The sequence below is a fragment of the Natator depressus genome, chromosome 15, assembly GCF_965152275.1.
Source record: "Natator depressus isolate rNatDep1 chromosome 15, rNatDep2.hap1, whole genome shotgun sequence".
Taxonomy (NCBI): Eukaryota; Metazoa; Chordata; order Testudines; family Cheloniidae; genus Natator; species Natator depressus.
This window is the reverse complement of record NC_134248.1, coordinates 24,100,292-24,127,810: the sequence shown is the minus strand read 5'-3', so window position 1 is coordinate 24,127,810 and position 27,519 is coordinate 24,100,292. Positions and strand designations below refer to the sequence as shown.

At 50.9% G+C, this 27,519-nt stretch overlaps 1 protein-coding gene across 12 annotated transcripts in view; it reads right to left on the bottom strand.

Annotated features, from left to right (window-relative positions):
- NCOR2 (nuclear receptor corepressor 2) overlaps nt 1-27,519 on the bottom strand; it is a 398,218-nt gene that overhangs the window by 37,666 nt on the left and 333,033 nt on the right. For 11 of the 12 annotated variants that reach the window (XM_074972263.1, XM_074972265.1, XM_074972262.1 and 8 more), the window contains 10 exons: nt 23,005-23,169; nt 22,389-22,528; nt 21,653-21,758; nt 18,398-18,502; nt 17,644-17,747; nt 13,688-13,838; nt 5,297-5,449; nt 3,720-3,806; nt 2,663-2,943; nt 630-984 (listed from right to left, as the gene is read on the bottom strand). In XM_074972263.1, coding sequence (XP_074828364.1) covers nt 630-984; nt 2,663-2,943; nt 3,720-3,806; nt 5,297-5,449; nt 13,688-13,838; nt 17,644-17,747; nt 18,398-18,502; nt 21,653-21,758; nt 22,389-22,528; nt 23,005-23,169 — 1,647 coding nt within the window. The remainder of the gene's footprint in view (nt 1-629; nt 985-2,662; nt 2,944-3,719; nt 3,807-5,296; nt 5,450-13,687; nt 13,839-17,643; nt 17,748-18,397; nt 18,503-21,652; nt 21,759-22,388; nt 22,529-23,004; nt 23,170-27,519) is intronic. The other variant, XM_074972270.1, reaches the window with a different exon arrangement.

The window sequence follows — 27,519 nt, the reverse complement described above, 5'->3', positions numbered from 1 at the left end:
AGAAGAGAGGGGAGAAAATATTCCCCCCCCCCCCAATTTTCCATGTTATGAGTTTTCTCCCACTCCATTAAAATATGTGCGTTCCAAATCAAAGCCTGTGTACAGAGTAGACGCCTCCTCTGCAGCAAGGCCTTCGGACACACACAGGGCCAAATCCCATTCTCAGCGATTCTGGTGTCAATCTGGAGCCGTCTCCATTGGCTTCCAAGAGATAGTCCAGATTTACACCACACCATTTGGTCCACAACAACTACTGCACATTTCCCTCTAGCGTTTGTGAGGGGACAGCAAATGGGGGTGAGGGTGGGAACCCGGCCAATGTTCTGTATGCTCCAACCTTAGCATCTCCTAAAAGCCCTAAGTGTCCCCAGCACATTAAGGGTCTGCTGGAGAGTAAGAGTACTTGTGGCACCTTAGAGACTAAGAAATTTATTTGAGCATAAGCTTTTGTGAGCTACAGCTCACTTCACTGGATGCTACTGAAGGCATCTGATGAAGTGAGCTGTAGCTCACGAAAGCTTATGCTCAAATAAATTTCTCAGTCTCTAAGGTGCCACAAGTACTCCTTTTCTATTTGCGGATACAGACTAACACGGCTGCTACTCTGAAACCTGGAGAAAAAAAGTTACCTTCAGGCTGCCTTGGGGTCGACTCCCTTGTGGATACCGGAGAACCTCGATGCAGATGGCTACTAAACGCTGCCCCATGGTCCTCATAGGTAAGTGGGCTACGGCGAGGCTTTCCAGGCTCAGGGACAATCACAGGGGCTCCCCTGGTAATTGAACCTCCGGAGTTTGTAACTGGGCTGGGCCTGCTTTTCAGGCTCTCCTCGTAACATGCTCTTTCCAGAGTCCTTGGGTCTTGCATGACGTCCAGCGAGTGCACAGAATGAAAAGTCCTCCCTGGGCTCCCGATAATCGATAGGACATCATGCTTTTTGGCACTTACTGAGGAAGAGTTGTTGTCGTATTTCAGCGGGGTACCCTGAGGAAACAAGGCAGCGAAGAGGGCATCAGAGTGGGGAAGGGAACGGGCGGGGCAGAATCAGTGAAGATCACCATTTGCTCTTTCAGGTTGTCACTCACACTGTGTGCTCAGTCTGGGACCCAGGGTGGGATATTCCAAAGCACCGAAGTGACTTGGAAACAAAAGTCCCACTGAAAATCAACACAGTGTGTTGATTTGTGTTCTATAAATAGCACTAATACTGTACACAGAACTGCACCGGTGAGACTCAGAACTAGGAGGTAATGCTATTCCACTGGAACACGTATGGGTGAGTGGAGACTCCTATTCCCATGGGAATCAACATCTCCAGGAGCTACAGCCCAACAGAACATGGCATGTACATGCACATTCCCCATTGTGACAACAGGAAGATGAATCACCATCAATGAGTGTCTATATCCACTGCGCTTCACCCACACCCCCCAAAGAAATAAGATACAATCCACAGTCATGAGTATTCTAAACGGCTGCTATCGAAACGCTCCATGTACGGTGAGAGTCCAAGCCACGAAACGTGCCCCGAGCACGTGTTCCTCAGTTCCTAAAGCCGGCCCTGCTGGAGGTGACAGACCCTGCTCCTAGCGACACCTACGTAAATCTAGAGTTACTCCAACTGACTTCAGTGAGTTCACTTTGGGTTTACACCCATGTAACTGAGAACACAACAGGACCCAAGAAGTTTTCATGTGGTGGGTGGGTGTCTCAAAAAAGTGGTTAGAAAGGGGCACTCTTCATTAGAGAGGGGCCAAAACTGGCATCATTCGTCTCATCCCTCCACCCCAATATTTCATGGCGGGGGGAGGGGAGGAAGAGGAAGGAGGAGATTAAGGGGGTATCGTGTAGATGGAACCTGCATCTGAAGGCCCCTGGTTTTACAGAACAAAAACTTGACCAATGACATTTTTGCAAAAGCACAACCCTCTCCACTTTTTCCCATCTCTACAACGGGCTAGCCTGGCTGAGGGAACTGGAATCTGGCTAGCGTGGCTAACAATAGCAGCCAAGATGGCGCAGCGTGGGCATCACACAAGGCTAGTGAGCCGAGTGCGTATCAGGGTCTGTGCTGGGCTTCTACTATCTGCACTGTACTGTCTTCACTGCAACTGTTACCTGTACCAGCTGGGCTCAAGCTAGCCCGGGGCAGTAACCCAGGCAGCTTTGCTGTGCAGATCAGACCCTTAGTTTAACTAATTAAGTTTGCCAGGAGTCTACACAAGTAATAAGGCCACCTTAGTTCTGAGGTTTCACTCATACCCCAAGTACTAAATGATTCAGTTGAGCAATAAGTGAAAGAATCACTCGCGGTGTTTGCTAGGACTTAAAATATCCTCTGGACAACAAACCCCACGCAGAATTGCTCTGACAGGTCACGCTTTGACAGGGCACCCACGAAGGGGCAGGACATGCAGTGCCCTGGCGATCTTTTCAAGCTCTGTGACACCCTGGGTGTGCACTGGGCCCCTCTGGGGAAAGAGGGCCAAGTATGTGCCAGACTTTAACATATTTCAAAATAGGGGCCAAAGTTCTATGGGAGACACCCCCATGGAGGCCTCTCTTCGGCCCAGTCCGCCAGTGCTTGGGTGCCCTCATCCACCTGGAGCCGTATGGATCCCCTTTACCTCACGCAAAGTTACCTGCCCCCCAAGGAACGCACCTGTGTGATAGATCCTTCCTTCAGAGGCCTTGCTGCCACTGGGATGTCAGGTGTGTGCCTTAACTCTTCCCTGGGAATCTCGTGGATCGATCTTCCCGCTTCCTTCACGGTGGCAACGAGGCCTTCGTGAGCTGCTTTCATTTTCAAGGGAGCGAGGCCCTCATGAGGCCTGACTTTGTAGGTGTCGGACAAGTCCCTTGGGGGAGTGTTTTCCCTCTTGAGCTGTTTGGCTTCTCTTCTGAGGTAGTCCTCGTGGCCCTCCACATAGGATCGCGGGATTCCTGCAGCCCCCCCAAGAAGGTAATGCACCAGCGTGATTCTCCAAAGAAGCAGGGTCACGCAAACTGAATGATGTACTTACGGCCCCTATACAGGCTGTGGGCCATGGGGGTTTGATGGAGTTCACATGCAAAGCCACTACAGAGCCTGGGCAACCCAACTGATTCTGCAAAGCCCCAACTGCCTTGCCTTATGGGTCTTAAAGACCAAGAGTGGGATTTTTCAGAAACGCTCTGCATTGGCTCAGCTCTGCTCTCAGTGAGCTCCCCAATGGGAATTTTACCAGTAACTTAAACGAGAGCAGAGTGAGGCCAATGTCAACGGCTCACTTCTGAAAATCTCACCCTCGCCATGCAGCAGATATGATGATGAATACCTAGCTCTTGCCTATCCCTCTGCATCATTAGATCTCAAAACACTTGACAAAGGAGGTCAAGATCATTATCCCCATTTTACAAATGGGGAAACTGAGGCACAGAGCAGGGAAGTAACTTGTCCACGGTCGCCCAGCAGGCCAGTGGCAAAGCTGGAAGTCAACCTCAAGTCTCCCGAGTCCCTGTCCAGTGCTCTACCCACTAGGACTCTCTGCTTCTCCAGTCGCTGTCTAGGTCTGCAATGTGACTGCAGAACCAGTGGGACAACTCAGTACTTAGTTCCTTCCGCGCTAATTGCATCCAGAGTTAATTGATAGTGCTGAGCTGCACATGAGGAAATGTCACAAATCATGGCCTACCCTTCCGCATATATACTTCCTAATGTGGATACTTGCCAGTATTACCTTGTGTAATTGAGCCCCGAATATGATGCTGTTCCTTTAAGTTATGGGGACTGTGTCTGTCGGGTGGGATCGCTCGACCCATTAGACCTAGAATAGGCCAAAGAGAACAGTCAGAAAGTAGCAAGACTGCTGACATTTTCATTATACTTTAAAGGGACACTGACAAGAGAGAAATCACCTAATTTTTAAAAGTTTTCTCCAGTAATAGCACCACCTGGGATTAATACAACAATGCTTTCTAAATAGCTAGTTTACTTTTCTCCTTTTGAACTACTTGTTTAGTTCTTGTACTTGGGGGACCAAAAGGCCAGACTGGTCAGTTTCACTTTCTTGTTTTCCTACTATTGCTGTCCTGTTTGGATTCAAAACCCTGCAAGGGAAGGTTTTGGGTTAAAATAGCATTTGCAGGTCCAGAATGATCATCTTCCCTGAAAGTTTTTCCTGAGATGCGTGTAAGTCAGTAACACCCAAAGCGTATGGGTAGATGCCAACACCTCCAAGAAAAATATGATTCATCTGCCCATTAGATAGCAATTAGAGAATTGTAACTTCAAAACCACATCCCTTCCTGCTTTATAAATCAGAAATCCACTTTGCCCCTTCCCCCGCAACGTTTCTGTGTAACTTTTCCCTGCTTTCAGTTCCACGTGGGTCTAGAGAGAATGAAGATGCCACTATTAAAATATATAAGCTCTCCAGATAAACTAGATACTCGGATCCCAATCTAACAAACACTGTAACACTTGTAAGGAGCCCCAATGAGATCAGAGGTTTCACATGCATAGTCACTATTATTATGGTTATTTATTATTTTATTACAGTACAGCCTAGGAGCCGCAACCATGGACCAGTAACCCATTGTGCTAGGCGCTGTACAAACACACAACAAAAAGACCGGCCCTGTCCCAAAGAGCTTACGATCTTATATGTGCAGAGTTAGCCGGCTCTGATGCTGGGTTCTCTTGGTAATGGGGCCAGAAAAAATTTCTACTAAATATTAGTGTTAGGGTTTGTAAAACCTTTTTTAGGGTTTATTTTAAGCAAAACCTTTTGCAGCTAGAATTATCTGCTCAAGTCCCTTCAACAGTTACAGCTGTGACCTTCAATGGGAGCTATGTGCCTGTCAACCACTGAAAATCGCAGCCTGTGTCTCTAGTTTAGAACAATTTGGCCATTTCTGTGCAGAGCACAAAGCACTGGTGTTGAGGAGGACGGGTGAATTGAGACTCATTTTCCTGGGAAGGCCTGTAAGTTCTCACTGTATTGATAGATCCAGGAGAGAGAGATGGTTGTCACACTCTCTCACACACACATACACACACGCAAGCATGCAGCAAAACATGCACTTTCGGTCTGGATGTCTTATTTTAGATGAAGGAAAACATGAGCCAGAAGGTGCTGCGGGGGAGCGCACAGCCACGTGCATCTCCTCTAAAACAGGCTGCTGCCACTCCTGGAACAGAAGGGCTGCTGTCGGCAGGCGGGGAGAGTTCTCAGAATGGGAAAGATGCTGCACGCTTTCTGCCCCAGAGTTTGACTCCTGACACGGCACGACTGTAAGATTTCCCCAAACCAACCTTCAATGCTAGTGGATGACAAATCGCGAGCCGGTAAACCCCGGCTGATCCTCCCCTCCATCATATCGTAGGTCCGTTTGGTACCAGCGGTCTCATGAGAAGCGCCAGCGCTTCTGCTGTCCTCCTTGGGGCACTGGGAAACACCGACTCCACCTAAGAAATAAAAGGAGGTGAAGAAACAAAAGCAGCATGAAGAAGGGGGAGTGAGCGAGCGAGGTTGTTTACTGTCATTCGCATGTCCACTAAAGGCTCACTCCCACAGGAGTGAGTCCCGCAATTCAGCTTGCACTCAGCAGGCTTTGTCGGCATTACACCATGCTGCTGGGTTCCAGGAAATTCAGCCTCTCTCTCTCCGCCCTGCCCACCTCAGATTCCAAATTCCATGGCCTCATGTTTGGGCAAGAGCATATGTCTTTTCCACTATCCAGACACAGCCTGCAAGACATTATGGAGCAAATTCAGCTCTGAAGCTCCAAGCAGCTGGAACTCCCTCTGAAATTAGCCCAGTGGCGCTGTTTCCTGAATACACCTACTGTTTGTGATCTTGACCAATCTCTCTAACAGACACTTTGAGACATTCCCCAGATGATAAAAGCAGACAAAGAGGAAGAAGCAAAGCAGAAAAATCTTTAACATCAAACCTAGCATAAAGAACATTCACGTTATTCTAATCAGAACGAAGAGATGGACAAACCACACAAAAACAAAGGAGGATGTGAAAAATCCAATTCACCACAACAGCGGCTGGTGGATAAAGTACAGTATCAAGCCACAGAACTAAATTAAGCCTCAAATACTAGTTCCTCCTCCAATTTAAAATAGATTTTCATGCAGAACTATGGAAATTCAAGATACGCAACACCTACTGTGCTATTAAACCCATCTCCCTGCCAAGGCAGTACTGCCTGCTACAGCTCTGTTGCACCTATATTCTATATTTCCAAGTGATGGGGCTCTCCCCTTTTCCCTCGGAAGTCTGTTCTACAGCCTGAAAAAAAAAATCACCATTGGATTTAACATCAGCAAATCCATCCTGCTGCCACATTCTTATTCCCTGCATAATGCAGCCCACCCCATGAAATTTACAAGGCAGTTTATAACACAGCTGAAAGCCCAAGGTTTATGTAACAAGCTCCAAGCTCCGCAATTGGCTCGCACAAGATAAACTTGTTGCCTGTTATCCCTGGACTAGTCTATCCTGCCAAGGAATGCTGGTGTCCTGATCCTCTTCTTTCACATATACCATATCTAGGATTACACAGTTATAGAAAACACCGGAGAAGTTCAAAACATTTGTTTGTTCCCCGAGAGTTTGGGAACAAAAGTTCTCTTCTGTGATGCTAGTAATGAATAAAATGGGATTATTACGATACAACCCCCACTACCAGTTTCTGCAATCACCATACAATCAAACCGAAAAGGGCTTGGGGAAAGATTCTGGGAAACAGAAAGTGAATCTCTGTTTCCCTCTTGGCTTCAGACTCATTCGACGTGAAAACTCAGCAGCTGATGTCTAGAAACAGCCAGGCATCTTGAGACACATGAAGGGGGTAATGTTGCTGCATCCTGTTATCAAGGAACATCTGTTCTAAATAGCTCTTCTGCAAAAGGAACGCCGTCCCCTGTTCTCTTTGTTTCATGTGTTTGGGGGGGGGAGGGAATAGAGAGATTAAAAAGAAAGAAAAGTGCTCAGAAAACATGTCCCTTGCTCACAGAAGCCATTAGCAATCACATGCAGAATGAGAATAACCAATCTAGCACAATTCATCTTGCATACGCTACAGGATTTTGTCTCATTAGAGCCCTTTTATTTGTAAGTACCCTCATGGCACTACAGAACTTGCAGATTTTTCCCCCCTGCTTGCCAGAACTCATAATCACTAACGATTTAATTTAATTTAATTTTTTTAACTCATTCGCTACTGCATTTGAAACCATCTCCTTTCCCCTAAATAATTCTGGGACGATCAGGATATTAGGGATCAAATCATCTTGTCTTGCAGGTCCAGAGAGGAGAGGAAAATCAACCAGATACACGAATCCAGTTACTCTGCCTAGGGCCCCTCTTACTCAATTGTTACTGACTATTCTTATGTACAGGTAGAGGGAGAGGTGGCCTAAAAATCTAATGCACAAAGAGAGACTGGTGGAGAAAGTACAAAAGCTAATTAAATTAAGCCTCAAACCCTAGCTCCTCTTCTCATCTGAAATAGATTTTCATGCAGAATCAGAGATAGGCAAGACCTATTGGATTATATATGGAACCTCTCTCTTTGACAATGCAGGACTGCTTGCTACAGTTTATGTTCCAGGTCTGCGCATGGGATCAAAACAGTGAAAACTCCTGGAGGTTCATTTCAATTCTCACTCCCCCTGTGGCCTTGGGTGAATCAGTCAGCTCCATTGCCCCATAGATAATGATGCGAACCTCCCTTCCCCATGTTCTTATTATTGTTTGTATTATGGTAGCGCCAAGAGGCTCCAGCCGAAATCAAGGTCTCACCCTCAGAGCATGAGACAATCCCTGCGCTGAATGGCTGTCAAGCCACACAGATGGATGGTGGGGTGGGAAACTGAGGCACAGAGTGATTCTGTGACTTGTTCAAGGTCATGCAGCAGGTCTGGGAATAGAATCCAGGTCTCATGAATCCAAGTTCAGGGCCCCAGCCACTAGACCACGCAGCCTCCACGGGTTGGGTGTTTGAATGAACGCTCTGAGGGGTAAGAAGTATCGTCATTATCCTTATAAATGGAGCGTCACGTGAAGTCCATGCACAAGCAAGCCCAGCAGCCCTGGGGTTCGGTGGGAGGCGAGCACATGGAGCGTGAACCATATGGAATTTGATTCACATCCATTATTTGTGGTTCATTCTCTCCATTTGGTAATCCCCCCGTGTCCGATTAACGGCTCGGGCAGCTAATGCAAGGATTGGAGTTGTTTATTCTTTAAACCAGAATTTGGCCTGGGAGAGGAGCTCTGGCTTTTCTCCCACCGCGGCGTGATTTTTAAGATCAACTATTTGATCCGGAGTGCTGGCTAAAGAGAACCAGTTGCTCCTTGCGAAGACAGCTTGGAAACATTTCTGGTCTGGTTTTCTGGTACTGATTCTGCCAGCTACCCGTGAGGCTACACCAAGCCCAGCTGGGGCAAAGTCAGCAACCGAAAGGGAGAGGAATGGAGATTTGCTCTGCATGTGGTGCCCGGTGGGCACTGCAGAAAATGCTCCTCACACCCAGCATAGGAAGGTCACTGCAACACAAGACTGTGTCACAGGGGTGGCTCCAAGCCTAAATGCATGAGCTGTCCGTTATGGTAGGATTTTAACCCTTTTGCTGCAGGCCCAGGGCTCCGCGCCTGTCGTGCAATGGTCCCGCTGTTCGCGGTGAAGCCGAGGGAGCTCTGGGAGGTATGGGAACTAAATCCCAGTGGGGCAGGCTATGTTTTTGCATTCTGATCCACACATCTGTAAGTTGCATGCAGAGTGCCTGGAAATCTATCAGCATCAGAGTGGGGGCTGGTGAGTGCTGACCCTGGCAGAAAAGCTGCCCCTGACGGGGGGGTGCTGACCCCAAGCTGGCCCATCCCGAGCCTGTGTTCTTTTCCTCCAACAGCTTGAGTGACCGGAGAGCCCCGCTCCGTCAGTGGACACGGCAGCACCCCCCGCCCTGCAAGTGTACCACAGAAAACCAAGCAACCAGCTCTGGAATGGACCTGAGTTACAGCTTGTGGGCCAAGACTGTAGCTTGTCTTTTCAGACTCTCCCCTCCTGCTTCTGCTTCCAGCACAGAGAGACGCACTCAGACAACCCCCTGCAACAACGCCCCATCCCTCCCTACAGGCCCCACCAGCAGCCCACATAAAGGAACCCTCACCTGGGGGCAGGAGGGAGGGGCAGCGGCTCCCCATGGCAGCGACGAGTGGCAGAGAAAGAGCCAACCCCAGCACATTCTCTCTGGTGGCTCCTTCCTCAGTCCGAGAACATGGCAAGTGTTCCCAGCCCTGTGCTCTAACACTAAATCTTCCCACTGGTAGCCAAAGCGCCTCCCCCACCCCACCTCTTGGCTTCGTTTTGTTGTCAGGCAGGCCACGGTGGCGAGAGAAAGATGAGCACTGAAGGCCGTTGCTCTCTGGAGAGGGATGTGAGCTGTGGGGGTGTGACACAGCAGCAGATCTGAAAGATAGACAGCGAGACGGGCGGGTATATCCGAGATTAGGATCTGGTCCTTAGTCATCTCTGCCTTACACTCAGAGCAGAAGTGATGCAGCCCTGTAAGACAGTCACTCATGCTCCTCGTGCGTGTTCTGGCCAGGCACCAAAATGCTCCTGCTTCGCATTGGGCCGGGTTACCAAGCCTCCTGGGATCCAAGAGGCCAAGGGTGGCAGTCTCTGTAAAGCGGCATCCTCTGCTTCCAGACTCAATGGGGCAAGGACGTCTCTCAAAATGGCTGCTGGGCTGCACGTGCCCGGCCCCAAAAGCTTGGGGAAGAGCAGTGTGCAATGAAAGGCTTATATGGAGGAGTCGCTCGTAAGCTTCACTGGAAACAAACCTCTGCTCATCGCTCATGGAAGCAAACTGAGCTTCTGAGCAAACTGTCAGCTGATTTTAGGGCCATCCAGTGCGCAGGCTTGGGGAAGGAGATAATAGCTGGTTACTGAGTTAACACAGAGAGCACCTCTGCACTCAACAAAGAAGTGCTGTGACCTATGCAGGGTTGTTGGGGGTTGGGTAGATGCCCCGGGCTGGCAGTATCACCTAATGGGGATACTCTGGCATGGAATGCCTACTGGCAAGAGTTCAAAGCCCAGGGGAATGTCGTCCACTGGTGAGAGACCAAGGGGCCGCTTTACAGCGGGGGTATCAGAGGCAGTGTCACCGAGCCGTGAGCGTGGGGAGGAGTAGCTGGGCCCACCCTACTCCACCTCATTCCAACCCAGGGCCCTTCAAAACAGGGTACCCTGGCACAGGGCTCAGGTCCAAATACCCCCAAGCATGTTCCCTAGGTTGCTGCCTACCCGCATCCCAGTCCCTCTGGTGTTGTCTCCAGGGTTGGACATGGGGTCCCTCTTGCGTCCCTTCCGCTCTGTCTCCAGCAGTTCCTCGGCCGGCAACAGTGAGTCGCCCCCTTCGGTTCCCATGGACGACTGGCTTCCCGCGGTGCAGCTAGGAGGCGGCAGGAGGCTGCTGTCCACGAGTGCTCTGCTGGGTCAGCCCAGACTGAACTGAGCTGCTCCCTTCAGAACGCTCCCTCCACTGGGGGCATGCCAGCTGAGGCGAAGGGCCGTGGCCTCTTGGGCCCCAAACTGCTCTTTAACCCTTGCTTCGCCAGCGTGGGGTTGGCACACCTGTCACAGGGGTGCGGGTTGGAAATGTTGCGTTTCTTGACACCATGAAGACGATCTTATATTTTAAGGGAGGGGAACAGCCTCCCTGCCTGTGTTGCTGTAACACCCTGGAGATTAGTCGAACAACGGGCTGGACTTCCCACCAGGCGTGCGGACGGCTCCTTTCAGGCATTCTTCTCAGCCTGGACACCGATGCCAGCGTGGGAGCTGCCCCGGCGTAGTTTACCAACAGCGTCACGTCTCAGAAGCGAGGCTCCCATGCTCGGGGTCACAGCACTGCCGGGAAAGGGTCAGGGCAAAGCGGAAGGCACTTCTAAGTGGCAGTGGAAAAAAGTCAGGCAGGGTAGTCACAGCAGGTTCAGCAAAACCCTTTATCAGGGAACCAAACCGAACCGCCGGAGCGACCTCCCTTGGCAGTGTCCCGGTAACCCAAAGGGACACTGGCAGCGATACTAGCAAGCTGGAGATGAGAATGGAGCCTGGAGACTCGCTGAGACGCAACGCTGTGTCTGTGTCCTCCATGCTCTAAAAGGGGCTGGGGCTCCCCTTCTGCTGGTGTGCTCTCGAGAGCAAACACGTGCAGTGACCCATAGGACTCACCCAGCCCTGGCAGGCCCCAAGAGCAGCAACGCTTCCTCTGTCTGTTCTACACAAGCGGGTCCCACTGAGACAGCAGTCTCCGTGCGAGCCACGTCCCTGGCTGACCGTGGGTGGGGGCTGGGTTTAATAACAACGAGGAGGAGGGGGCCACCAAGGAACGGGCCCATCGCGGCTGTCTCTGGTGCAGGCGCCTGTGTGCGTCTGTGAAAGAACCCCACGGTGCAAGAGATGGAGCACTTGGGGAAGTCAAAGGAAGCAATAGGGGGAAAGGGGACAAGATGGAAGCGCTGGGAGAAGGGGAATACAGCTCCATCCATTCCAACATGGACACCCTGGGGGACAGGGAGTGCATCTCATTCCATTCCAAGTGTACAGGGCCCCACTTGACCTCCGCCTTGCGTTCAGCTGGGGCTCATCGAACACGCTGACTCAACACCAGCGATTCTGACTGCCATTTAGGAGCAAGGTTTCCGTGGGCTGACGAGGAGCCCTGTGGCTTCTTACGCACGGCATGAGGATCACAAAGGGGCCGCCCTGCAGCGTAGACATAAAAACCACTGCCAAACATCCCTGGCATCAGCACAGCTGCATCGCATTGCCACGCTGAGCTGAGCCCGGGTGCAAGGCCCAGACGTGCTGCAGCTTGGCCATGTCAGTGTTAAGCAGCAGCAACCTAGTCACCGGTGCTAAGCACAACCTGGGAGTGAGAGGTTGCCATTCCCCTGGCTACAGAACAGGGGAGAATACTAAGGGATCCCAGCCGAGGAGCTCCAAGCACTGCATGAACGTTATCCTTAACTACACCAGGCTCACAGCACCCTGGGAAATGGGCGCTATCCTCACTGTACAGCGGGGGAAACTGAGGCTCCGTGTTAAGGGCCTAGTGAAGGCGGCTACAGGGGAGCCCTACACTGGAAGGGGGTGTTGTTTAGTGCCCAAGTGGGAGACCTTACACTCCAGCCAATCTTTCATCTGTGTGGTGGGATGTGTGTTTGCTGGGTCCTCCCAACGACACCTGTTCCCCAGGTGCAACCTCCCAGCGCTGGGCGGGAGCCAGCACCTAACTGCCCCTCTGGCCTGACTCATCCAGATGGCAATCAGCCAAACTACAGCTGCTTCCTGTATTGGGGGCAGAGCTAGAGGCTCCACACACCTGCCTGTCCTCTGGCCCTGTGTGAGTTACCTGAAATGCCCTGGCAGGTCAGTATCAAAGCGGAGGATGGAACCCAGAGTCCTGACTCCCAGCCCTGTGCTCTAACCACTAGGCAGGACTCCGGTGGTCAAAATCAGGGTGGCGGGAGGGGAGCGGGCAGGGTCTGAAGGTAGAGTTATGACATGACAAGAGATGCCCCTTTGCTCAGACCCCAGCTGCCTGGCAGCCCCCTTAAAGCATTCTCTGCTTGACATGGGGAGCCAGGAGCATGATGGAGTTTGCCACAGACCCCAAGTTTCATGGAAAGGCCCCAACTCCCATGGGTCTGACCTGACACCTGCAAACCCAGCTGGAAGGGCAACCGAAGGGTCCCCATTTACTGCAGGGCTGGCAACGCTGTACAGCCCTGCCTCTGCATGCTCCCATGGCGACGTCAGCTCAGTGCAAGGTGCAGCACGCGGGGAGGCTGTGACATTGGGCCACAGGGCTTTCAACACTGTCACCTTGCCCTGGAGGGGGGTGACCCTCAGTGGGAGAGATTTCCCCCAGGCCAGGACGGGCCCTGCTTTTTCTGCTTTCCACATCTAAGGGAATGTTCACCTCAGGGGCCTTCAGAGGTGCAATGGCCTCATGTGGGCACATGGGAACTTAAGCCCTAGAGTCTGATGCTTTCAGAGACTCCCCCGAAGGTGCAGTTTCATACCCACTGGTGGGCACGCTGCCCTCTATCCCAGGACTGGCGTGCACAGGCTGAGGGCATTAAGCAACCCACAACATGGTTTCATTTGACCCAGCGGGAAGGAGAGAAGTTACCTTCTGCGCAAGGAGAGCGGCGTCCTGCAGATGCTCTCCCCTCAGATCCACTAAGCCAACTGCAAGCGCACCAGTGTGATCACTGATACACAGCAATTCCCTGGGGGCCCCAACCGAGATCAGGGCCCCATTGTGCAAGGCTCTAATGTAGAATTGGATGAGATTCCAGAGAGCTTACAGTCTAAATGTGCTGCCCTCCGTACACATGGGGCTCTCCTACTGACACCAGAGGCTCTCCCTGCTGAATCAAGCAGCGTGCCACAGGGCAGATCTGCTGTGTGCATCAAAGAAGAAAATCTGGCCCTTGGATAAGACCTCAAAAATCAGGAACAGGGAGAAAATTACTCTGGAACTAGAAACAGGATACAGGCAAGATACGCTTTGTAATGTTTTCCCAAACATTCTAGCTCCCAAACATTAGTGCACGAACCTGATGCTCCCCCCGCCCCCCCAAAAACCCCAGAGAGGATTCCAGCTTACCATCATAGGAGAGCACATGGCCCTTCTTCCCTTCGTAGATGACATGTCCTTTGGGCAAGGCATCCTCTCTCACCTTCTCTGCTCTGCCGGGGCTGTCTTCTCCGATTAGTCTGGTAATGGTTCCTTTATACAGCACTTCAGCTGGGGTGCCCTTGGAAAGCCACCAAGATCCATATTTAACAGTGCCACAAGCAATTAAGGAAGAAAGCTCTCATCCCCACAGGAACACACTGCTCCACAAGGGAGGCAGAGCAAAGGAGGGGGCACAGCTGAACTCTGCTTCCTGTCAGGGCCAATAGCGAGAAATCTGCAGCTTAATTATTGATAAGGACACTAACGCTGAGCGGTAAAAGGTACGTGATCTGTGTAAAGTTGCTGGGAAGAGACAGGGGCGAGTGCCAGGCAGAGATGACAGGCCTTGCATTCAACGAGTGTAAAGAGATGGGGTGAGCCTGGCTTTCATTACATACAATTACAGAGCAGCTCAGGCTCCTCCACCATTGGGCAAAGCAGGAATGGAAACACCAAACCACGCTGCCCGCTCCATCCGTGCTGCGCTTTTCAAAGTCAACTATCTGGTTGCTTTCCATCCCACTGGATCGAAGAGACAGACACACTTACAGCTCTGCCTTCCCTGGGGACGTCTTAGTCATGGCCAACACGACTTAAGTCTTTTTCTTTCCCTTGGGACTACTGTCATTGCAAATTATTTTCTCCGACTAATATCACGGGGCACAACTGGTCACAGAAATGTTGACGTTCAAAAGGGCCATGCAATCAAGCAGTCTGGGCCCAAAATGCCGGACCATTCGTCATTCCATCACACCAGCTTTATAGACTCGAACCGGGGTTACTGGTGGAGCAGAGCAAAGAGTCAGGCCTGTAGCTTTGCTTTTAAATAAAAAGAAGGGAGCAGCTGCTTATGCAAACTCATCCTTCTCCATCGCTTTCTTCAAAACATCCATGGAAACAGCCCAGGCCTGAGATTTGGAAAGGCATTTGGACACCCTATTCGCAGCCGAAATAATGGAAAGCAGGTGTCCAAATCCCCAAGGAAGCCTTGAATATCCTCCTTCCACCCTTTTCATCATTCAAGGTTGTTCTGGGTTTGCAAGCTGCTCACAAGAGTTGGTGCAGGAGGGAAACTGACCAGCCTCGTTTCATGATTCAACCCAGAGCGAGATGCAAGAAACAAACAGCCAGCCATAAGGGTGAAATGTAAATTAGGAATACAGGGAAGCTTCCTCCCTCTGCTCCTCCACCTGTAAGTGAAATTCACCCCGGGGGCAGAGAGCTGGCACCAGCGACCTTCAAGTCCCACTTAAAGGGCTCAGGTGCCCAGGCCTTGCGTTGGCTCTCTGCACAAAGGGGAAATTTGCTCTGTACGAGTGCTGCCATGGCCAGAGCCAAGGATCTAGCTGCAGCGAATTTATCCCTTTTTTCTGTCTGTGAATTATCTGTCAACAGACTGAGATTTTGACCTCATTTATTTACTTGGAATTATTTGATGAACGTCTCACTGGAACAAATTTCAGCCTTAAGGGGTGCTTGTAAATTATTTACTGGGGTGCAGTTATATCAGTATAAAGGTGCCTTATATTGGTACGATTTATTCCCCTGCGCGTATGGTAATAGCTACACTGATATAAAGCCTCTTTATACTGGTATAACTGAGTCCACACTAAGGAGTGTATTGCTTTATCTATACAACATGTGTATATGTGCGGACAAGTTCTGTTTATATGCTGGCCTCTTTCCTGATTTACCAAACTGCCATCCTAGTGCCTGCTTTCTTCTGGAGCACACGGGATGGAGTTAGCATGGTAACAATCCCTCACCGCGGGTGCCCTAGCAGCCTAGCGATCCACGCACTGGGGGGTGGGAGGGGGGGAAGGGAGGGAACCAGAATCGACTTGCATCCTGCTGTTCAAAGCTAAAAATCCAAACAACGACAATCACACTATCTGAACAGGCCACACTGAATGCTACCCCATGTCTGTACTGCTGTAAGGGGTGAATAAGGAACCTGATTCTAAATGTCAGCACTTCAGCGTGGTGGTGTTTGGAGGTTGCTCCAATACGTCAGGACAGGATGTCCCCCCCCACCCCACCCTGAACCCCTCCGTTCAATGGGTCTCTGCTTCTGTGTAAGCAGTCAGACCAGCAGTCACTAAGCTGCTTGCTGCAGAGACTGGATGGGACGTGTCAATGTGCAGGTTTCAATGCCCTGATTGTTTGCTCTGACACAGGCTCACAGAAACGCTCAGCACTGGCTTTCCCAGTCAGTGCCAGGTAAGTTTCCTTCCCGCACCGGACGTGTTTGCAGGGGGTTTGAAAGCGAGCGATGACAGACGGCTTGGGAGCAGACTGTACCCTATTCAAGATCTGTCTTCTGGGTGAGTAATCTGACATCATGCATCAGCCACAGCGCTGGGAGCTGCGACAAGAATCGGGGGCGCTGCGCTTCCCTGTCAGGAGACTGCGCAGGATGCCGCGCCGAGGGGCATCACGGGCACTGCTCAGAGGAGAGGTCAGAGCTCTTTGGCCTGCAGGGTACAGCCGTCAGACACACTGCAAACACGTGACAGCTGCTCCGAGAGCTACTTTACCATTGAATCAAACCCAAGGGGCAGCCTCACTTCCTGCTGCTACTTTATTTTTAAGACGAATACAGGATTTCTAATGTCAGTTAACTAGCTGGCTCTAAAACAGCGTTTGATCAGATCATGCCCTGGATCGGACGTCTCTTAGATCTATCGCAGAACCTACTAGCCAGCGCTTTCCCTCCCACCCCCCATAGCTCTTCCAGGGGCAGGGCAGCTTATCTTCCCTTTTTGAAACCACCCAGACAACAGGAAAAAATCTCAGTGCTTATAAGTGGCTTTAAAGAGCTGAATGATGGCCAGATAAAAATCCCCAAGGGAAACAGATTGTTTTTAGGCTTTCCACTCAGTGCTGAGCAATAACTCACGCCGCTGAACTATCCCCCACTTGGCAGCTGCTCTTCTGAAGATGGATGATAAATGATTAAAGGCAGAGTGCCTTCCTGCTGCGCTCAGGACAGCCCTTCGGGCAGGGCCTAGAGAACACCCTGCTACAGCCGTGGAAGGAGACTTACTGCACTGATTCCTCAACTTCATCACCCCACTGGGGGTGAAGGATTGGTCCTGCTGTGAGCAGGGGGCTGGACTAGATGACCTCCTGAGGTCCCTTCCAACCCTGAGATTCTATGATATGATTCTAGGATTCCCTTCAGCTGGCTTGGTCACCCCGCCTCCTCCGGCCCACCCACCAGCTTACTGTTCTTTTCCATTTCCTTGGCCTTCTATACAGCGTGCCAGCAAGATTAAAACCCCAGCTAACCCCCGCCCGAGCCTGGGTTCATGAGCACAACTGGCATGGGTGAAGGGAGTTTCAAATGCAATGCCCCTTTCACCACTGGTGAGGTCTGTTTACTTCTGCTTTTCACCAGTCTTGCCGAACGGAACGAACCTGATCTGGGGCATACTCTTCCGCCACAGATCGCTCCTCCGCCCTGCCCTGCAGCCCTTGCACCCCGAAGCCCCCACCTCTCCTGCTGGCCCACCTGTGCAGGTGGGGAGACAACCTGGGTGGGGCTACATGCAGATGCTCTGCTAGGAGGCACCAACCCACTCGCCCCACCAGGATCTGAACTCAGCTCTGCAGAGGTGATAGGTCAGAGCAGTTACCCACCAGATCTGCCGGTCTGCCCTAGGGCAATTCAAGGGTTTACACCCTCTTTGCTTAGTCCTCTGAAATGCCTCCTGATGGGTCTGCCGGGAGGGGGTGCTCCGATATCCCCTCCAAGTAACAACAAATTGCAATCATTTCTATGCACTCCAGGAGAGGGTCTGCTCTGACAGCAACTGTTCCTTCCCGGCCCACGTTACAAACCAGCTGAGATCCCCCCCAAGCCGTTAAGGGAAGAAACCTACATGCGTGATGGATCCCCGATAGGTAATGGGCGATTCCGACCGAGGCCTGGTGCCGGGGAGTCCCTTGCTGATGCTCCCTCCTGGGGTTGAGCCCAGCGATGCCCCTGTAAGTCACAACAAAGCAAGCGGGATTAGGTTGCTGAGATTTAGCTTGGGGGCTGCCTTGAGTTGGTTCCTATTTTATCTGCTTCGGTCCTGAGCCAACCCAGTGAACTTTCTGAATTTGGCTGAATTAATCGGGTGTTTACGAGAGACAAGAACGTACAGCTAAAACAGAGTTTTCTGCCTTTTTTTTGCACTGCCGAAAGGGGCTTGGATTTAAAAATGAAACGCTCTCTCTGTCTATCCCCAACACGCACTCATGATTTTGGAGAGCGAGGTTCAGAATGTAATCAGTGCCATTTTATTCGCAGCTGCTTTGCTTTCTTCATTAGCAGACTGCCCTTCAAAACGAACCAGGACAAATCCCTTCTCCTCAAAAGCTGGACAGAAGTTTGCGGGCTCAGATTTTTAAAAGGGGCTAGTGATTTCAGGGGCCCAGTGTCCGGCACTTGGAAGACTGGCTCATCTGTCCACTGAAACTCAGGCACTCTTAAGGTGTCTCACGTTGGGTAGCAGAAGCTAATGTGTCGCCAAAACCACGAGTCACTTTTGAAGAGCTTGGCCCGGTTGATCCCCTTCCACCTCCTGAGCAGCCTCCCCGAGAGGCGCCTGGTTTCCACTGATCATCACAGCTGCCCTGCTATGTGCTTACCCCTCAGGATGGAGCTCTCTTGGGACGTCTGCAGTACCAGACTTTCAGGCTGGCTGGCCTGGCTTCTAGGAGAAAGTTGTTCCTGCTTTACTCCAGGAAAAGGCACTAGAAAACATTAATCATACATGACAACGTTTGCACCGGTCACCACCAGACAGCTCTTGTCCTGAATTGCTCTCTTGCCTTTTTTATTTTGCTTAGTCTTTAATTTTGTCTTGCTTTATATTCACAATTGCTGAAAGAGACAGGTCTTAAATAACCTAGGTCCCCGTGCAGCTGCTGCTGCTTCTGAGTAGCAGATTACACAACTCCAGAGGATAAAGGAAAACTCAAATTGCCCGTATCCCCTCTGCAAGGGCATTGTTCAAGGTCTCCTGGCGGGCAAGACAGCAGGGGTTCCTGAAATCCACTCCTGCACGGCGCTGCACCCCCAGCCCTGCAGCAGGACCAGAGTCAAACACACAGACTGGGGCTGGATTTAATGCCATGACTGCGTTTGTAAATGGGCTGAATAATTTTAAATCCATTGATAACTGTAGCTATGCAAACTCAGAGAAGAGTTCTCAGATCCCGGCTACAGGACTTCAGTGGATCACCCAGAAATTTCCCACCCTTTGCATAGCACTGGGCAATTGGAACTATGTGGACTGAAAGCGCAGCTGCCTTCCTGTTGACCACTGCCACAGGTGGGAGGCTGGAGCTGATGGACTAATTGTCCGACCTGCTATGGTCAGCCTGATGTTCTTAAGAGCTGAGGGACAATAACCCATCTCCTGAAACACACAGTTCAGAGCAGCCAGGAAACAACCCTGGAGGGTGACAAGCTGACTGCAGAATCCACTCAAGAGGAAGAGAGCTGGGAATAGCCTCTAGTGCTGTGCAGGCCCACGGAGCACACTCCCTGCTGGTTTAGCCCATGGCCTTCTCCGCTCTCTGCAGTGCTGGCCCAGGCCTCCTCCCTTAGGACTTTACTCTCTGGCTCTTACGAGATGTTTCCAAATCTGCAAACTGAACATTTTCCTCTCTCGCTTCAGACCATTTACTGTTTATCCCACCAGCTGTGGCGAATGTCAATAAGTTTCCTTCCATCAATCACAGTTAGCTGGAAAGTATTTTTAGGCCGTGATCACGTCCCTGACCGAGTCTTCTATTTTCCTAGACTGTAGAAATTTTGCTCCCTCTGCCTCTCCTCTTATGCTCGGTTAATCCTTTTAGCGGTTTTGATCCCCTTTGTATTTGCTCTTTTACTATAGTTCCTCCTTTAAAGGTGGGGGCCAATATGGCACAGACTACCCCATGTGCAATTCCCCCAGGACCAAGCAGAGTAGCATCACTCCACCCCAGATTGGCGTCTCTCTCTCTCTCTAAGACTTACAGCCGCACACAGGGAGATTCTGTTGGCTTTTCCCCAGCAGCCTGGCACTAGGTGTTTGTGTGTCGTTCGTTGATCCCTTTATCGAAGGTGGTTTTTGTACACAGCCACTCCCTGGGATATATCTGAGCTGTTCATGTCCTCCCTCGGTGCATAGCTATCACTGACTCATCTCACACCAAGCAGGCTCTCTCCTCGTGTGTGTTACACACCCTCCTAGCTAACTCCATCATGGTTGAGTTCACTTTTCTCTTGATTGATCAAAATATATCAAACCTCATGAATGCCTGTGACAGACCCTCACCCCCAACCAGTGCTCCTCACTTTGGGGCCTTGTTATTCCTCGTCATCAATTAATTCTTAACCCATCTATTTTTAATCTAGTTTGGGTATTTATTCAGGCTCTTTACAGGTTTCTCATGCTAGACAATGCTGGTTGTGTGACAAAATGGGGGATTTTCTCGTTTTTTCCAATGGTTTGCATGCAGACGGGGTGGGATGCCATTTCCCTGGGTGTTACTGGTTTAAGGAGGTGATGGGAGAAGGAGTTTGTCGTTACAGAAGACGACAATGGACAAAGGCGGGGTTTGGGGCCGGTGATATCAGATGCCCAGCTGGGAAGCAGGGGGGCTCTGGGCTGGAGAGAGGGAGCAGGCAGAGCCCACCTGGATGCAGAGGAGACTTGGATGTGCTGTGCTGAGGGAGGCCAGGCCTGAGGGTTTCCTGTGCTGTGTTCAAACGCTCAATAAACCCTCCTGTTTTACGCTGGCTGAATGTCACTCCAGCCTAGAGAACAGGGTTGCATTATTCCCTCTGGGAGTGGAGGCCCTGGGGGTCCAGAGCGAGTGGACTCCCTGAGAGGGCCCACGGCGAGAAACAGGTGTGCTAAGGCTCAGAGAGGTGCGTCTCCAGGAAGGGGAGGGGCTTAACCCCCAAGAGAGAGAGTGAACCCCCAAAAAGGGCTGTCTCACTGAAGGGGTTTTCCCCCCACGGACTGCATGGGGCCAAGAGTGGGCATGACCTGAGAGTCCATGACAGGTTGCCATTAAAAAGCAAGCATTTATCCGATCACAGTCTTGATTGCTACACATTGCACTATCTTCCCATTCCTGGAACGTAACACCGATGTGAGGGAGGCAATGCAGTACCATAGGTTCCTTTCCAATGGTAACTGCTTGTTGGGGTTGACCATCTTCTTGAAATCCATGCATGGAAAGGCTGGCTTCTCCTTATGGGCCCTGATCCTGGAATCAGACCCGCAGGGACTCGAGCTACAATGATCCCCAAAAGCAGCTCTCTCCCCACTTGGAAAATGGAATAGCATCACCACCATCTCTCATTGCAGTTTGCAAGTGCAGAGTCTTGAGAATTACAAATATCCCTGCTGCTGAGTGATGCCGGGTTGGCAGCACTGGACCAGAATCCTCTGTACCCAGAGCCATTACAGAAGAGGCAGTGACAAGGTATGCTTCCCTTGTATCTGCTCCACCAATATGTCTCCGCCTTGATGCCAGAGAAACCATTGAGAGGGTATTCATTCAAGCCTCTCCTGAGATCGCCAACGAGGAAGCCAAGTGTGTCAGCAGATTTTGTAGACAACTGCGCACTAGGATGCGAGAGGAGACCACCGTGCAATTTCCCATAGGCCACCAGACAGGAATTTCATAGTCATTGCTGACTGGGTGAACCCAGTGAACTTGCAAAGCTCTGCATCCTCCCTTTGTGTCATTCAGCTCGCTGGGTGGCCCTGGTGGGTGGGTGGGTGTGGGTGTGCTCAACTCAAGGCTAACAGCAGCTCAACAGGGACAGCTCTGACCATTCAACAAAAAGGCCAGGAGTGAACCAAGGGTCAGAGGCACACAAATAGTGAGTCAACAGCTTACCCAGTTTCTTAGGATCCATAGTCAGTGGCAGGCCCATGGTGATGGAGCCAACGGGAACTTTTGCATGCTCAGAGCTGTACGGAGTATGGAGCTGAATGGGCACCCCCTAAAACACAAGAGAAAAAGGTCACTGACAGTGTGGGATGCTCTGCTAAGACACTTCCTGAAGGGGGCAGTCACCAAGGAGAGGAAGCTCAGGGGAAAAGGCCTCCACTGAATGATTACAAAGTCCTGCGCCCAGGAATCAAAACGGGGACCTGGCAGGAAGCTGCTCTCAACAACGCTTGGAAGGATTTTTATTTGGTAAACGTCGATTTCACCACACACACAAACGGAAGAAAAAAATGTTTCCATTGCTAATCAGACCAATTCACAAAGAGGCAAAGAAAGAAAAATGCTGCTTGAGAACTTACTAGAGTTTGATTTAAGGATATTTACTTGGTATCTAGTGACAGGTGATGCTAACAATTGTGTTTTAACGGTCACAAAGCTTTACCTTTCTGAGTCTCAGTGTCCGCTGTCATTAAATAACTGTCTGCTCCCTACGTAATTAAACTGCAACTGTGAACATGTAAAATCGACAAAAACTGAAAACAATGCTTAAAAATAAACATTGATATTATCCATCAAAATTATAAAAACAACAATCTAATTCTGCTAAGCCTGCTCTTTGCCAACAGAGAGGTCTCTTTCCTCGAATACTTGGGAGTACCATGGCACCGGGATAGCATCTTACCTGGGAAATGGAGCCGATGGGCCGCTCCAGAACAGATGGGTGTTTGGTGGAAGAGATGAGAGGGGGAGGATTGGAGATGTTGGACAATCTTTGTAGCCCAGACCGAGAGCTCTCATGCAAAGTTAATGGGATTGGGTGCGCTATTGACAAAACATAAACGTTATTACGGACTGATGGTTATTTGCATCAGAGACACAGAGACCAGGGGACACCGAACGGGGACAGAGACAGAGACCAGGTACAGAGATTCTGTAGGTTGACTGGTGGTTGTAACTGTAGCTTTTTTGGCACTGCAGCCATTAATCCTGTCCATCTCCCATTGCATTCTGGGATCTGCTGTTTCCACACACGGCATCTCTGTATTATAGATGGGATTGGCTGCTCCACGCTAGGCAAATCAGATGGGATTGCTAGGCTCCTGGCATGCCGCCTTTGAATGGCAAACTTTCAGCAGCTCTCCCCATCAGGAAGAAAACGTCTGCATGAATTTACTAAATGAGGTGACTTGAGACAAGAACCATGGGACCTTTTAGGCCACGCACCCCCAGTGGCTAAACCAAACTGGCTCCCCCTAGTGGGTGCAGACCCCTGAAGAAGAATGCAAGCCTGTGCTCACCTGGCAGGTTATACTGAAACACATGTGGCTCAGTGTGTGGGGAGGTTTTGATCACATCCCTAGAGGACACTTGGTACGGCAGCACGGGGGGCCAGCATGACGTGGCAGTCTGCTCTCCGCTTAACTTCTGTCCTTCTGCAAGGGACGAGAAAGGCACTGGTTTTTCTGCAAGGAGAAAGAGAACTGATCAGCTTGCCACACACATGAACTCACACACACACACACACACACACACACACACACACAGCATTGCAAATCAGCAAGATCTTACAGAGACCTGCAAAGGGAAACAACAAATGGGGCTCCTTTCTTTTGGTTACGGCTTGCCTGCACAGTGAGTTACAGCAAGACAAGTCTGGGTGTGACTCTGCAGTGCACCTGCTGGCTGCCTCCAACTCATCCTGTGGACGCTGCTAGTACACAGTGAATGCCCCAGAGTGTAGCTTAGCAGAAGTACACCATGCTACGTTCCAAGGCTTTCGTTGCCCAATGAAACCCTACCGCAGGGTAAGTCCGAGGGTCGGAGTGTCTCAGCCCAGCTTGCTGCGCAGTAACTCGCTGTGTAGACAAACCCATAGGGCGCATGAAGAAGGCCTGAAAAGCGCCCAAGTCATTTCTGAAAACGGGACCTAGATACTTCTGGAAATTTTACCTTAAGGCTCCACTTCAACAAAGCATATAAGCATGTGCTTAATTTTAAGCATCCAAGTTTCAAAAAAGAGTTATCTAGCCAAGATTCTGCACTATGCTGTGTAAAAGGAAGGCGCTTTAGCAGTACCACACCTCACTACAGCTCTGACTCTGCTATTAAAGCTTTGCAGACAAGTGGGATGAGATGCATGGCTAGCAAAGGGCCCATTCATAGGAATAATACAGAAAAGGCTCATTAACACTTGGAGTGCTCAGGAGCTGGGAGACTTAATCCTGTGCCCCTCACACGGTGATGAAAAGAATCCAGCAGCAGCAAGCCTATGTACCTATCCAAGCACAGAGATTCTTGGGGAATGTTTGCACTGCAAGGGTAGGTGGGACTGATAGCTCTGGGTACGCATACCTGTGCTGGCTTTAATTGAGCTAGCGTGGGTAACCATAGTGGAGTTACATAGCGTGGCAGCCTGGGCTTTAGAGCGAGCTACAAGCCTGCCAGGACTCAGATTGCAAGCATGCACCAGGGTTCGTGCTGCTGTCTTCACTGCTCCTTACCCACGCTGTCTGGATTAAGGCCAGCATGGGTACGACCACCCACACTACAGTTACACCTTAAACTGGAGTGTAGACGTACCCTCAGATTCCAGAGGGGGTGGTGTAAGGGGCTGGCCTCAGGGTCAAAACACCCAGACCCCCCATTTCACATCTCAAACGGATCAATTCACCCTCCCAGGGCATCTGAATTGGAGCACCCCACGCTAGTCACTGTGAGGATCTTTGGGGAAATCCTTGAAAACAAAGTCCCTGTCATGTTCTCCATGTGGACATCGAAGATCCCATGGCACTTCCCACCAGAGGACGGCATTTGTCCTGAGACACAAGCTCTCCTCCATCCCCACTGCCATGTGGTGCGCTGCGCACCAACTGACTGCTGTGCTCTATGCCAGAGGCAGCTGCCTTGCACGGGTGGCATTCGTGTATCGTACAGCTGGGCGAAGATGCTCTGTAATCCCAAGATACTATTGGCCAAGCGCACGTGCACCTGGAGGCAGCATGGAAATCTTGGAAAAGTGGTTCCTCCTCCCCTGGGAGCTGTTCCCGCACACATGCCGCTGTGAAATCTAGGAGATGTGGCCAGTTGATTATTGACCCCACATTAAAGGTAACAATAACTCAGCCAGCTTTTGATAAAATAGCACTGATCCTGGGAAGAGCTCCTATGGCCATTTGTCAAGTCCCTGAAACCAGAGCTGAGAAGTCAGCGTTTATATCATCCATCACCCAAATTAATGCTTTTGGCTTCCAATCTCCAGAAAGGCCAAGTGAAACGAGTGTCTAAACCAACAGAAAACACATTGCTGGCTTTAAAACTGCCCCGAGATAGCCAAAAATAGGCGTGATGGCCACTCGGCGATGAGGGAAAGGATCCATCTGTCTGAGAGCATGCTCCAAATGGACAGGCCGCGACCCCCCAGCCCCACACCAGAGCAGCACTGTCAAAGCACCTTAGGAGGAGATACTAAACTGGCCGGGCTCCAGACAGATACAGCCCCAGCCAAAGGTCTGCAAGGGACAGCCAACGCCTTGGCCAGGATGTGATGCTCGTGTCCAAGACAGTGCTTTGAAGCGGCTCCAGGATGGTGCGAAACTTGTCCGTCTCTGGAGAAGTTGCAACAGTTCACGCTCTCTTATCAGGCAGAGCCGTGCCAATCTGATCACAGCTTTGGGGGGAGTAGGAACAGCTGCTCTTGCTGCAAGACCAGCCCTCTGCTAGGATCACTCCACTTCTTCTGCAGCAGCACAATGAATGTACCCGGGGCCTGGTCTTCACAGCAATTTAGAGTCCAGATGGATGCCTGGTGCACGGTCACTTTAACAGGACATTCAAAGGAGGCTCCCGATTTTCTTACCATAAAAGGAGAGAGGAGGGATGCTCCCCTCCTCCCACCCCTTTCAATGCTTTGCCCTGACGGACTGGCTCCCTTGCTGCCTTCCAAACCTGCTGCGGGTGCCTCTCCCATATCTCCAGTTCAGAGCCAGGCTTGAGCCACTGGGTGAAATGCTAGCGCCATCCAAGTCAATGGCAAAAGTCCCTCTGGCTTCAAAGGGGCACGGATTCCACCCCTCTGCTCAGCTGTGTCTGTATGCGAGCCAGCCCAAACGCCAGAGGGAGCGGGGCTCTGACCCAGGGCCCTGACCCAGGGCCAATCATTTACTGAATGTTGATGGGAATGCCATGCAGTTCTCCAGCTCCCACTGCTATCTTGGATGCGTGACTGCTTCAAAACTCCGTCCCCGGGCACACGGGATATTGAGGGCGCAGTACGGCGAGCGAACCCCTGGGAGTCGAGACCTGCCATCTCCTCCTCCAGTGGCCTGGGCAATCTCCTTTCACCTCTTTGCGTAAGCTTCCCTATCTGTGCACCGGGAGATAATATGCAAGCACGGTGCAATTAGCTGAACTAATCTCTGCAGCAAGCTTGGAGGATTCAAGGTGTTAGGTGTGTGTCACCAGCAGTGCACAGCACCCTAAGCCAGGTGCTTTGCAGACAGCAGAGCTGCGTAAACCTGCATCGATGTCAGATCTGGATGTTAACAAAGGAGCCATCAGGTTGCAGAGTTTAAAGGTTATTCTGAAACCTGATCTTTCACATCCTGGTCTACCCACTTCCACCTGGCATGGTGAGCCGCCTCCTTTCCTCACTGCTCTCGGGTCCTGAAATCAGAGCTGAAAATCGGCTGGGGCAAAAGCCGGTGGGAAGATGAACCAAGCATCCCAGCGCAGTGGGAGCCCATAGAGGAACAATCCGTTGGGCTTCCAGGCTAGAAGGAGCTGTCGTAAGTGCTGGTTCTGCCATGAGACTCAACAGGAAGCTGAGCTGAGCGAGATGGGCTGCCCTGTATAGCGATGTGTAACAGCAAAAGCGTAGCCCTGATCACTTGCACTGGAGTGTAACTGAGTCTGCGTAATGAACATACGAAAGTGAGAGTGGAGAAGGCAGGAGAGGACAAGCTGGAGAGTCTGCACCAGACAGGTATCAATCACGTGACTTACTGGAGTATCAAATTCCTTCAAGGTGAACAGCTATCTTCCTTACATTCAGATTGTTTTATTGTGCTGTGGCCAGTCCGTATGGCTATGCATGCTGTTATTTATTATCATGCAGAAAGCCAGCTGGCTGAGCAGCAGCAATCAGCTCTCCTAGGAAGTAACTCATTTTGCAACACTACTCTGTCTAACCTTTGGGCCAGCACACCACATATCAGCTTTGGGAAACCTTGGCTGACAGAAGTTGAACTAGCGTAGCTGCTCTCGTGACCCAACTTTTCCGCAACAACGGAGATCAAATTCCAACAAATTCAAGCTAATTGGTGTATTTTTTTCCTCCTTTCTCTTGCATGAGTGTGTGAATTCTATGGCTGCAAACAAAATTCTTCTGTCCGGCTGCAGACCCAATATGGTGCTTACATCCCCAATGCCTAGACTTGCTACCTTATAGGTGGCGTCCTCTGGGACAAAGGCACTGAAAGTCACGATGTTCGCATCACCATGCCACAAAGCTGCAGCCATACATGGCAATGGCACGTCAGCCCATCCAACGCACCGTCAGCCCACAAAAATGACCACGGAGAGCAACCTCCCCCCCACCCCCAACAACCTCAAATATCACCTGCCAAGGGGATTCTCTCTCTAAGGATCTGAGGCAAACCATTTCCTGTGAGTAACAGTCATCAATTCTGTCATAACCTGCATGATATGGGGACTGCTGTTGCCCACTCAGGGCAGGGCTAAGCACACCACACTCACTAGCCGGGGAGACCCCGGTGAGGTACTGGCTTGGCAGCACTGGATAGATGGGATCTCGG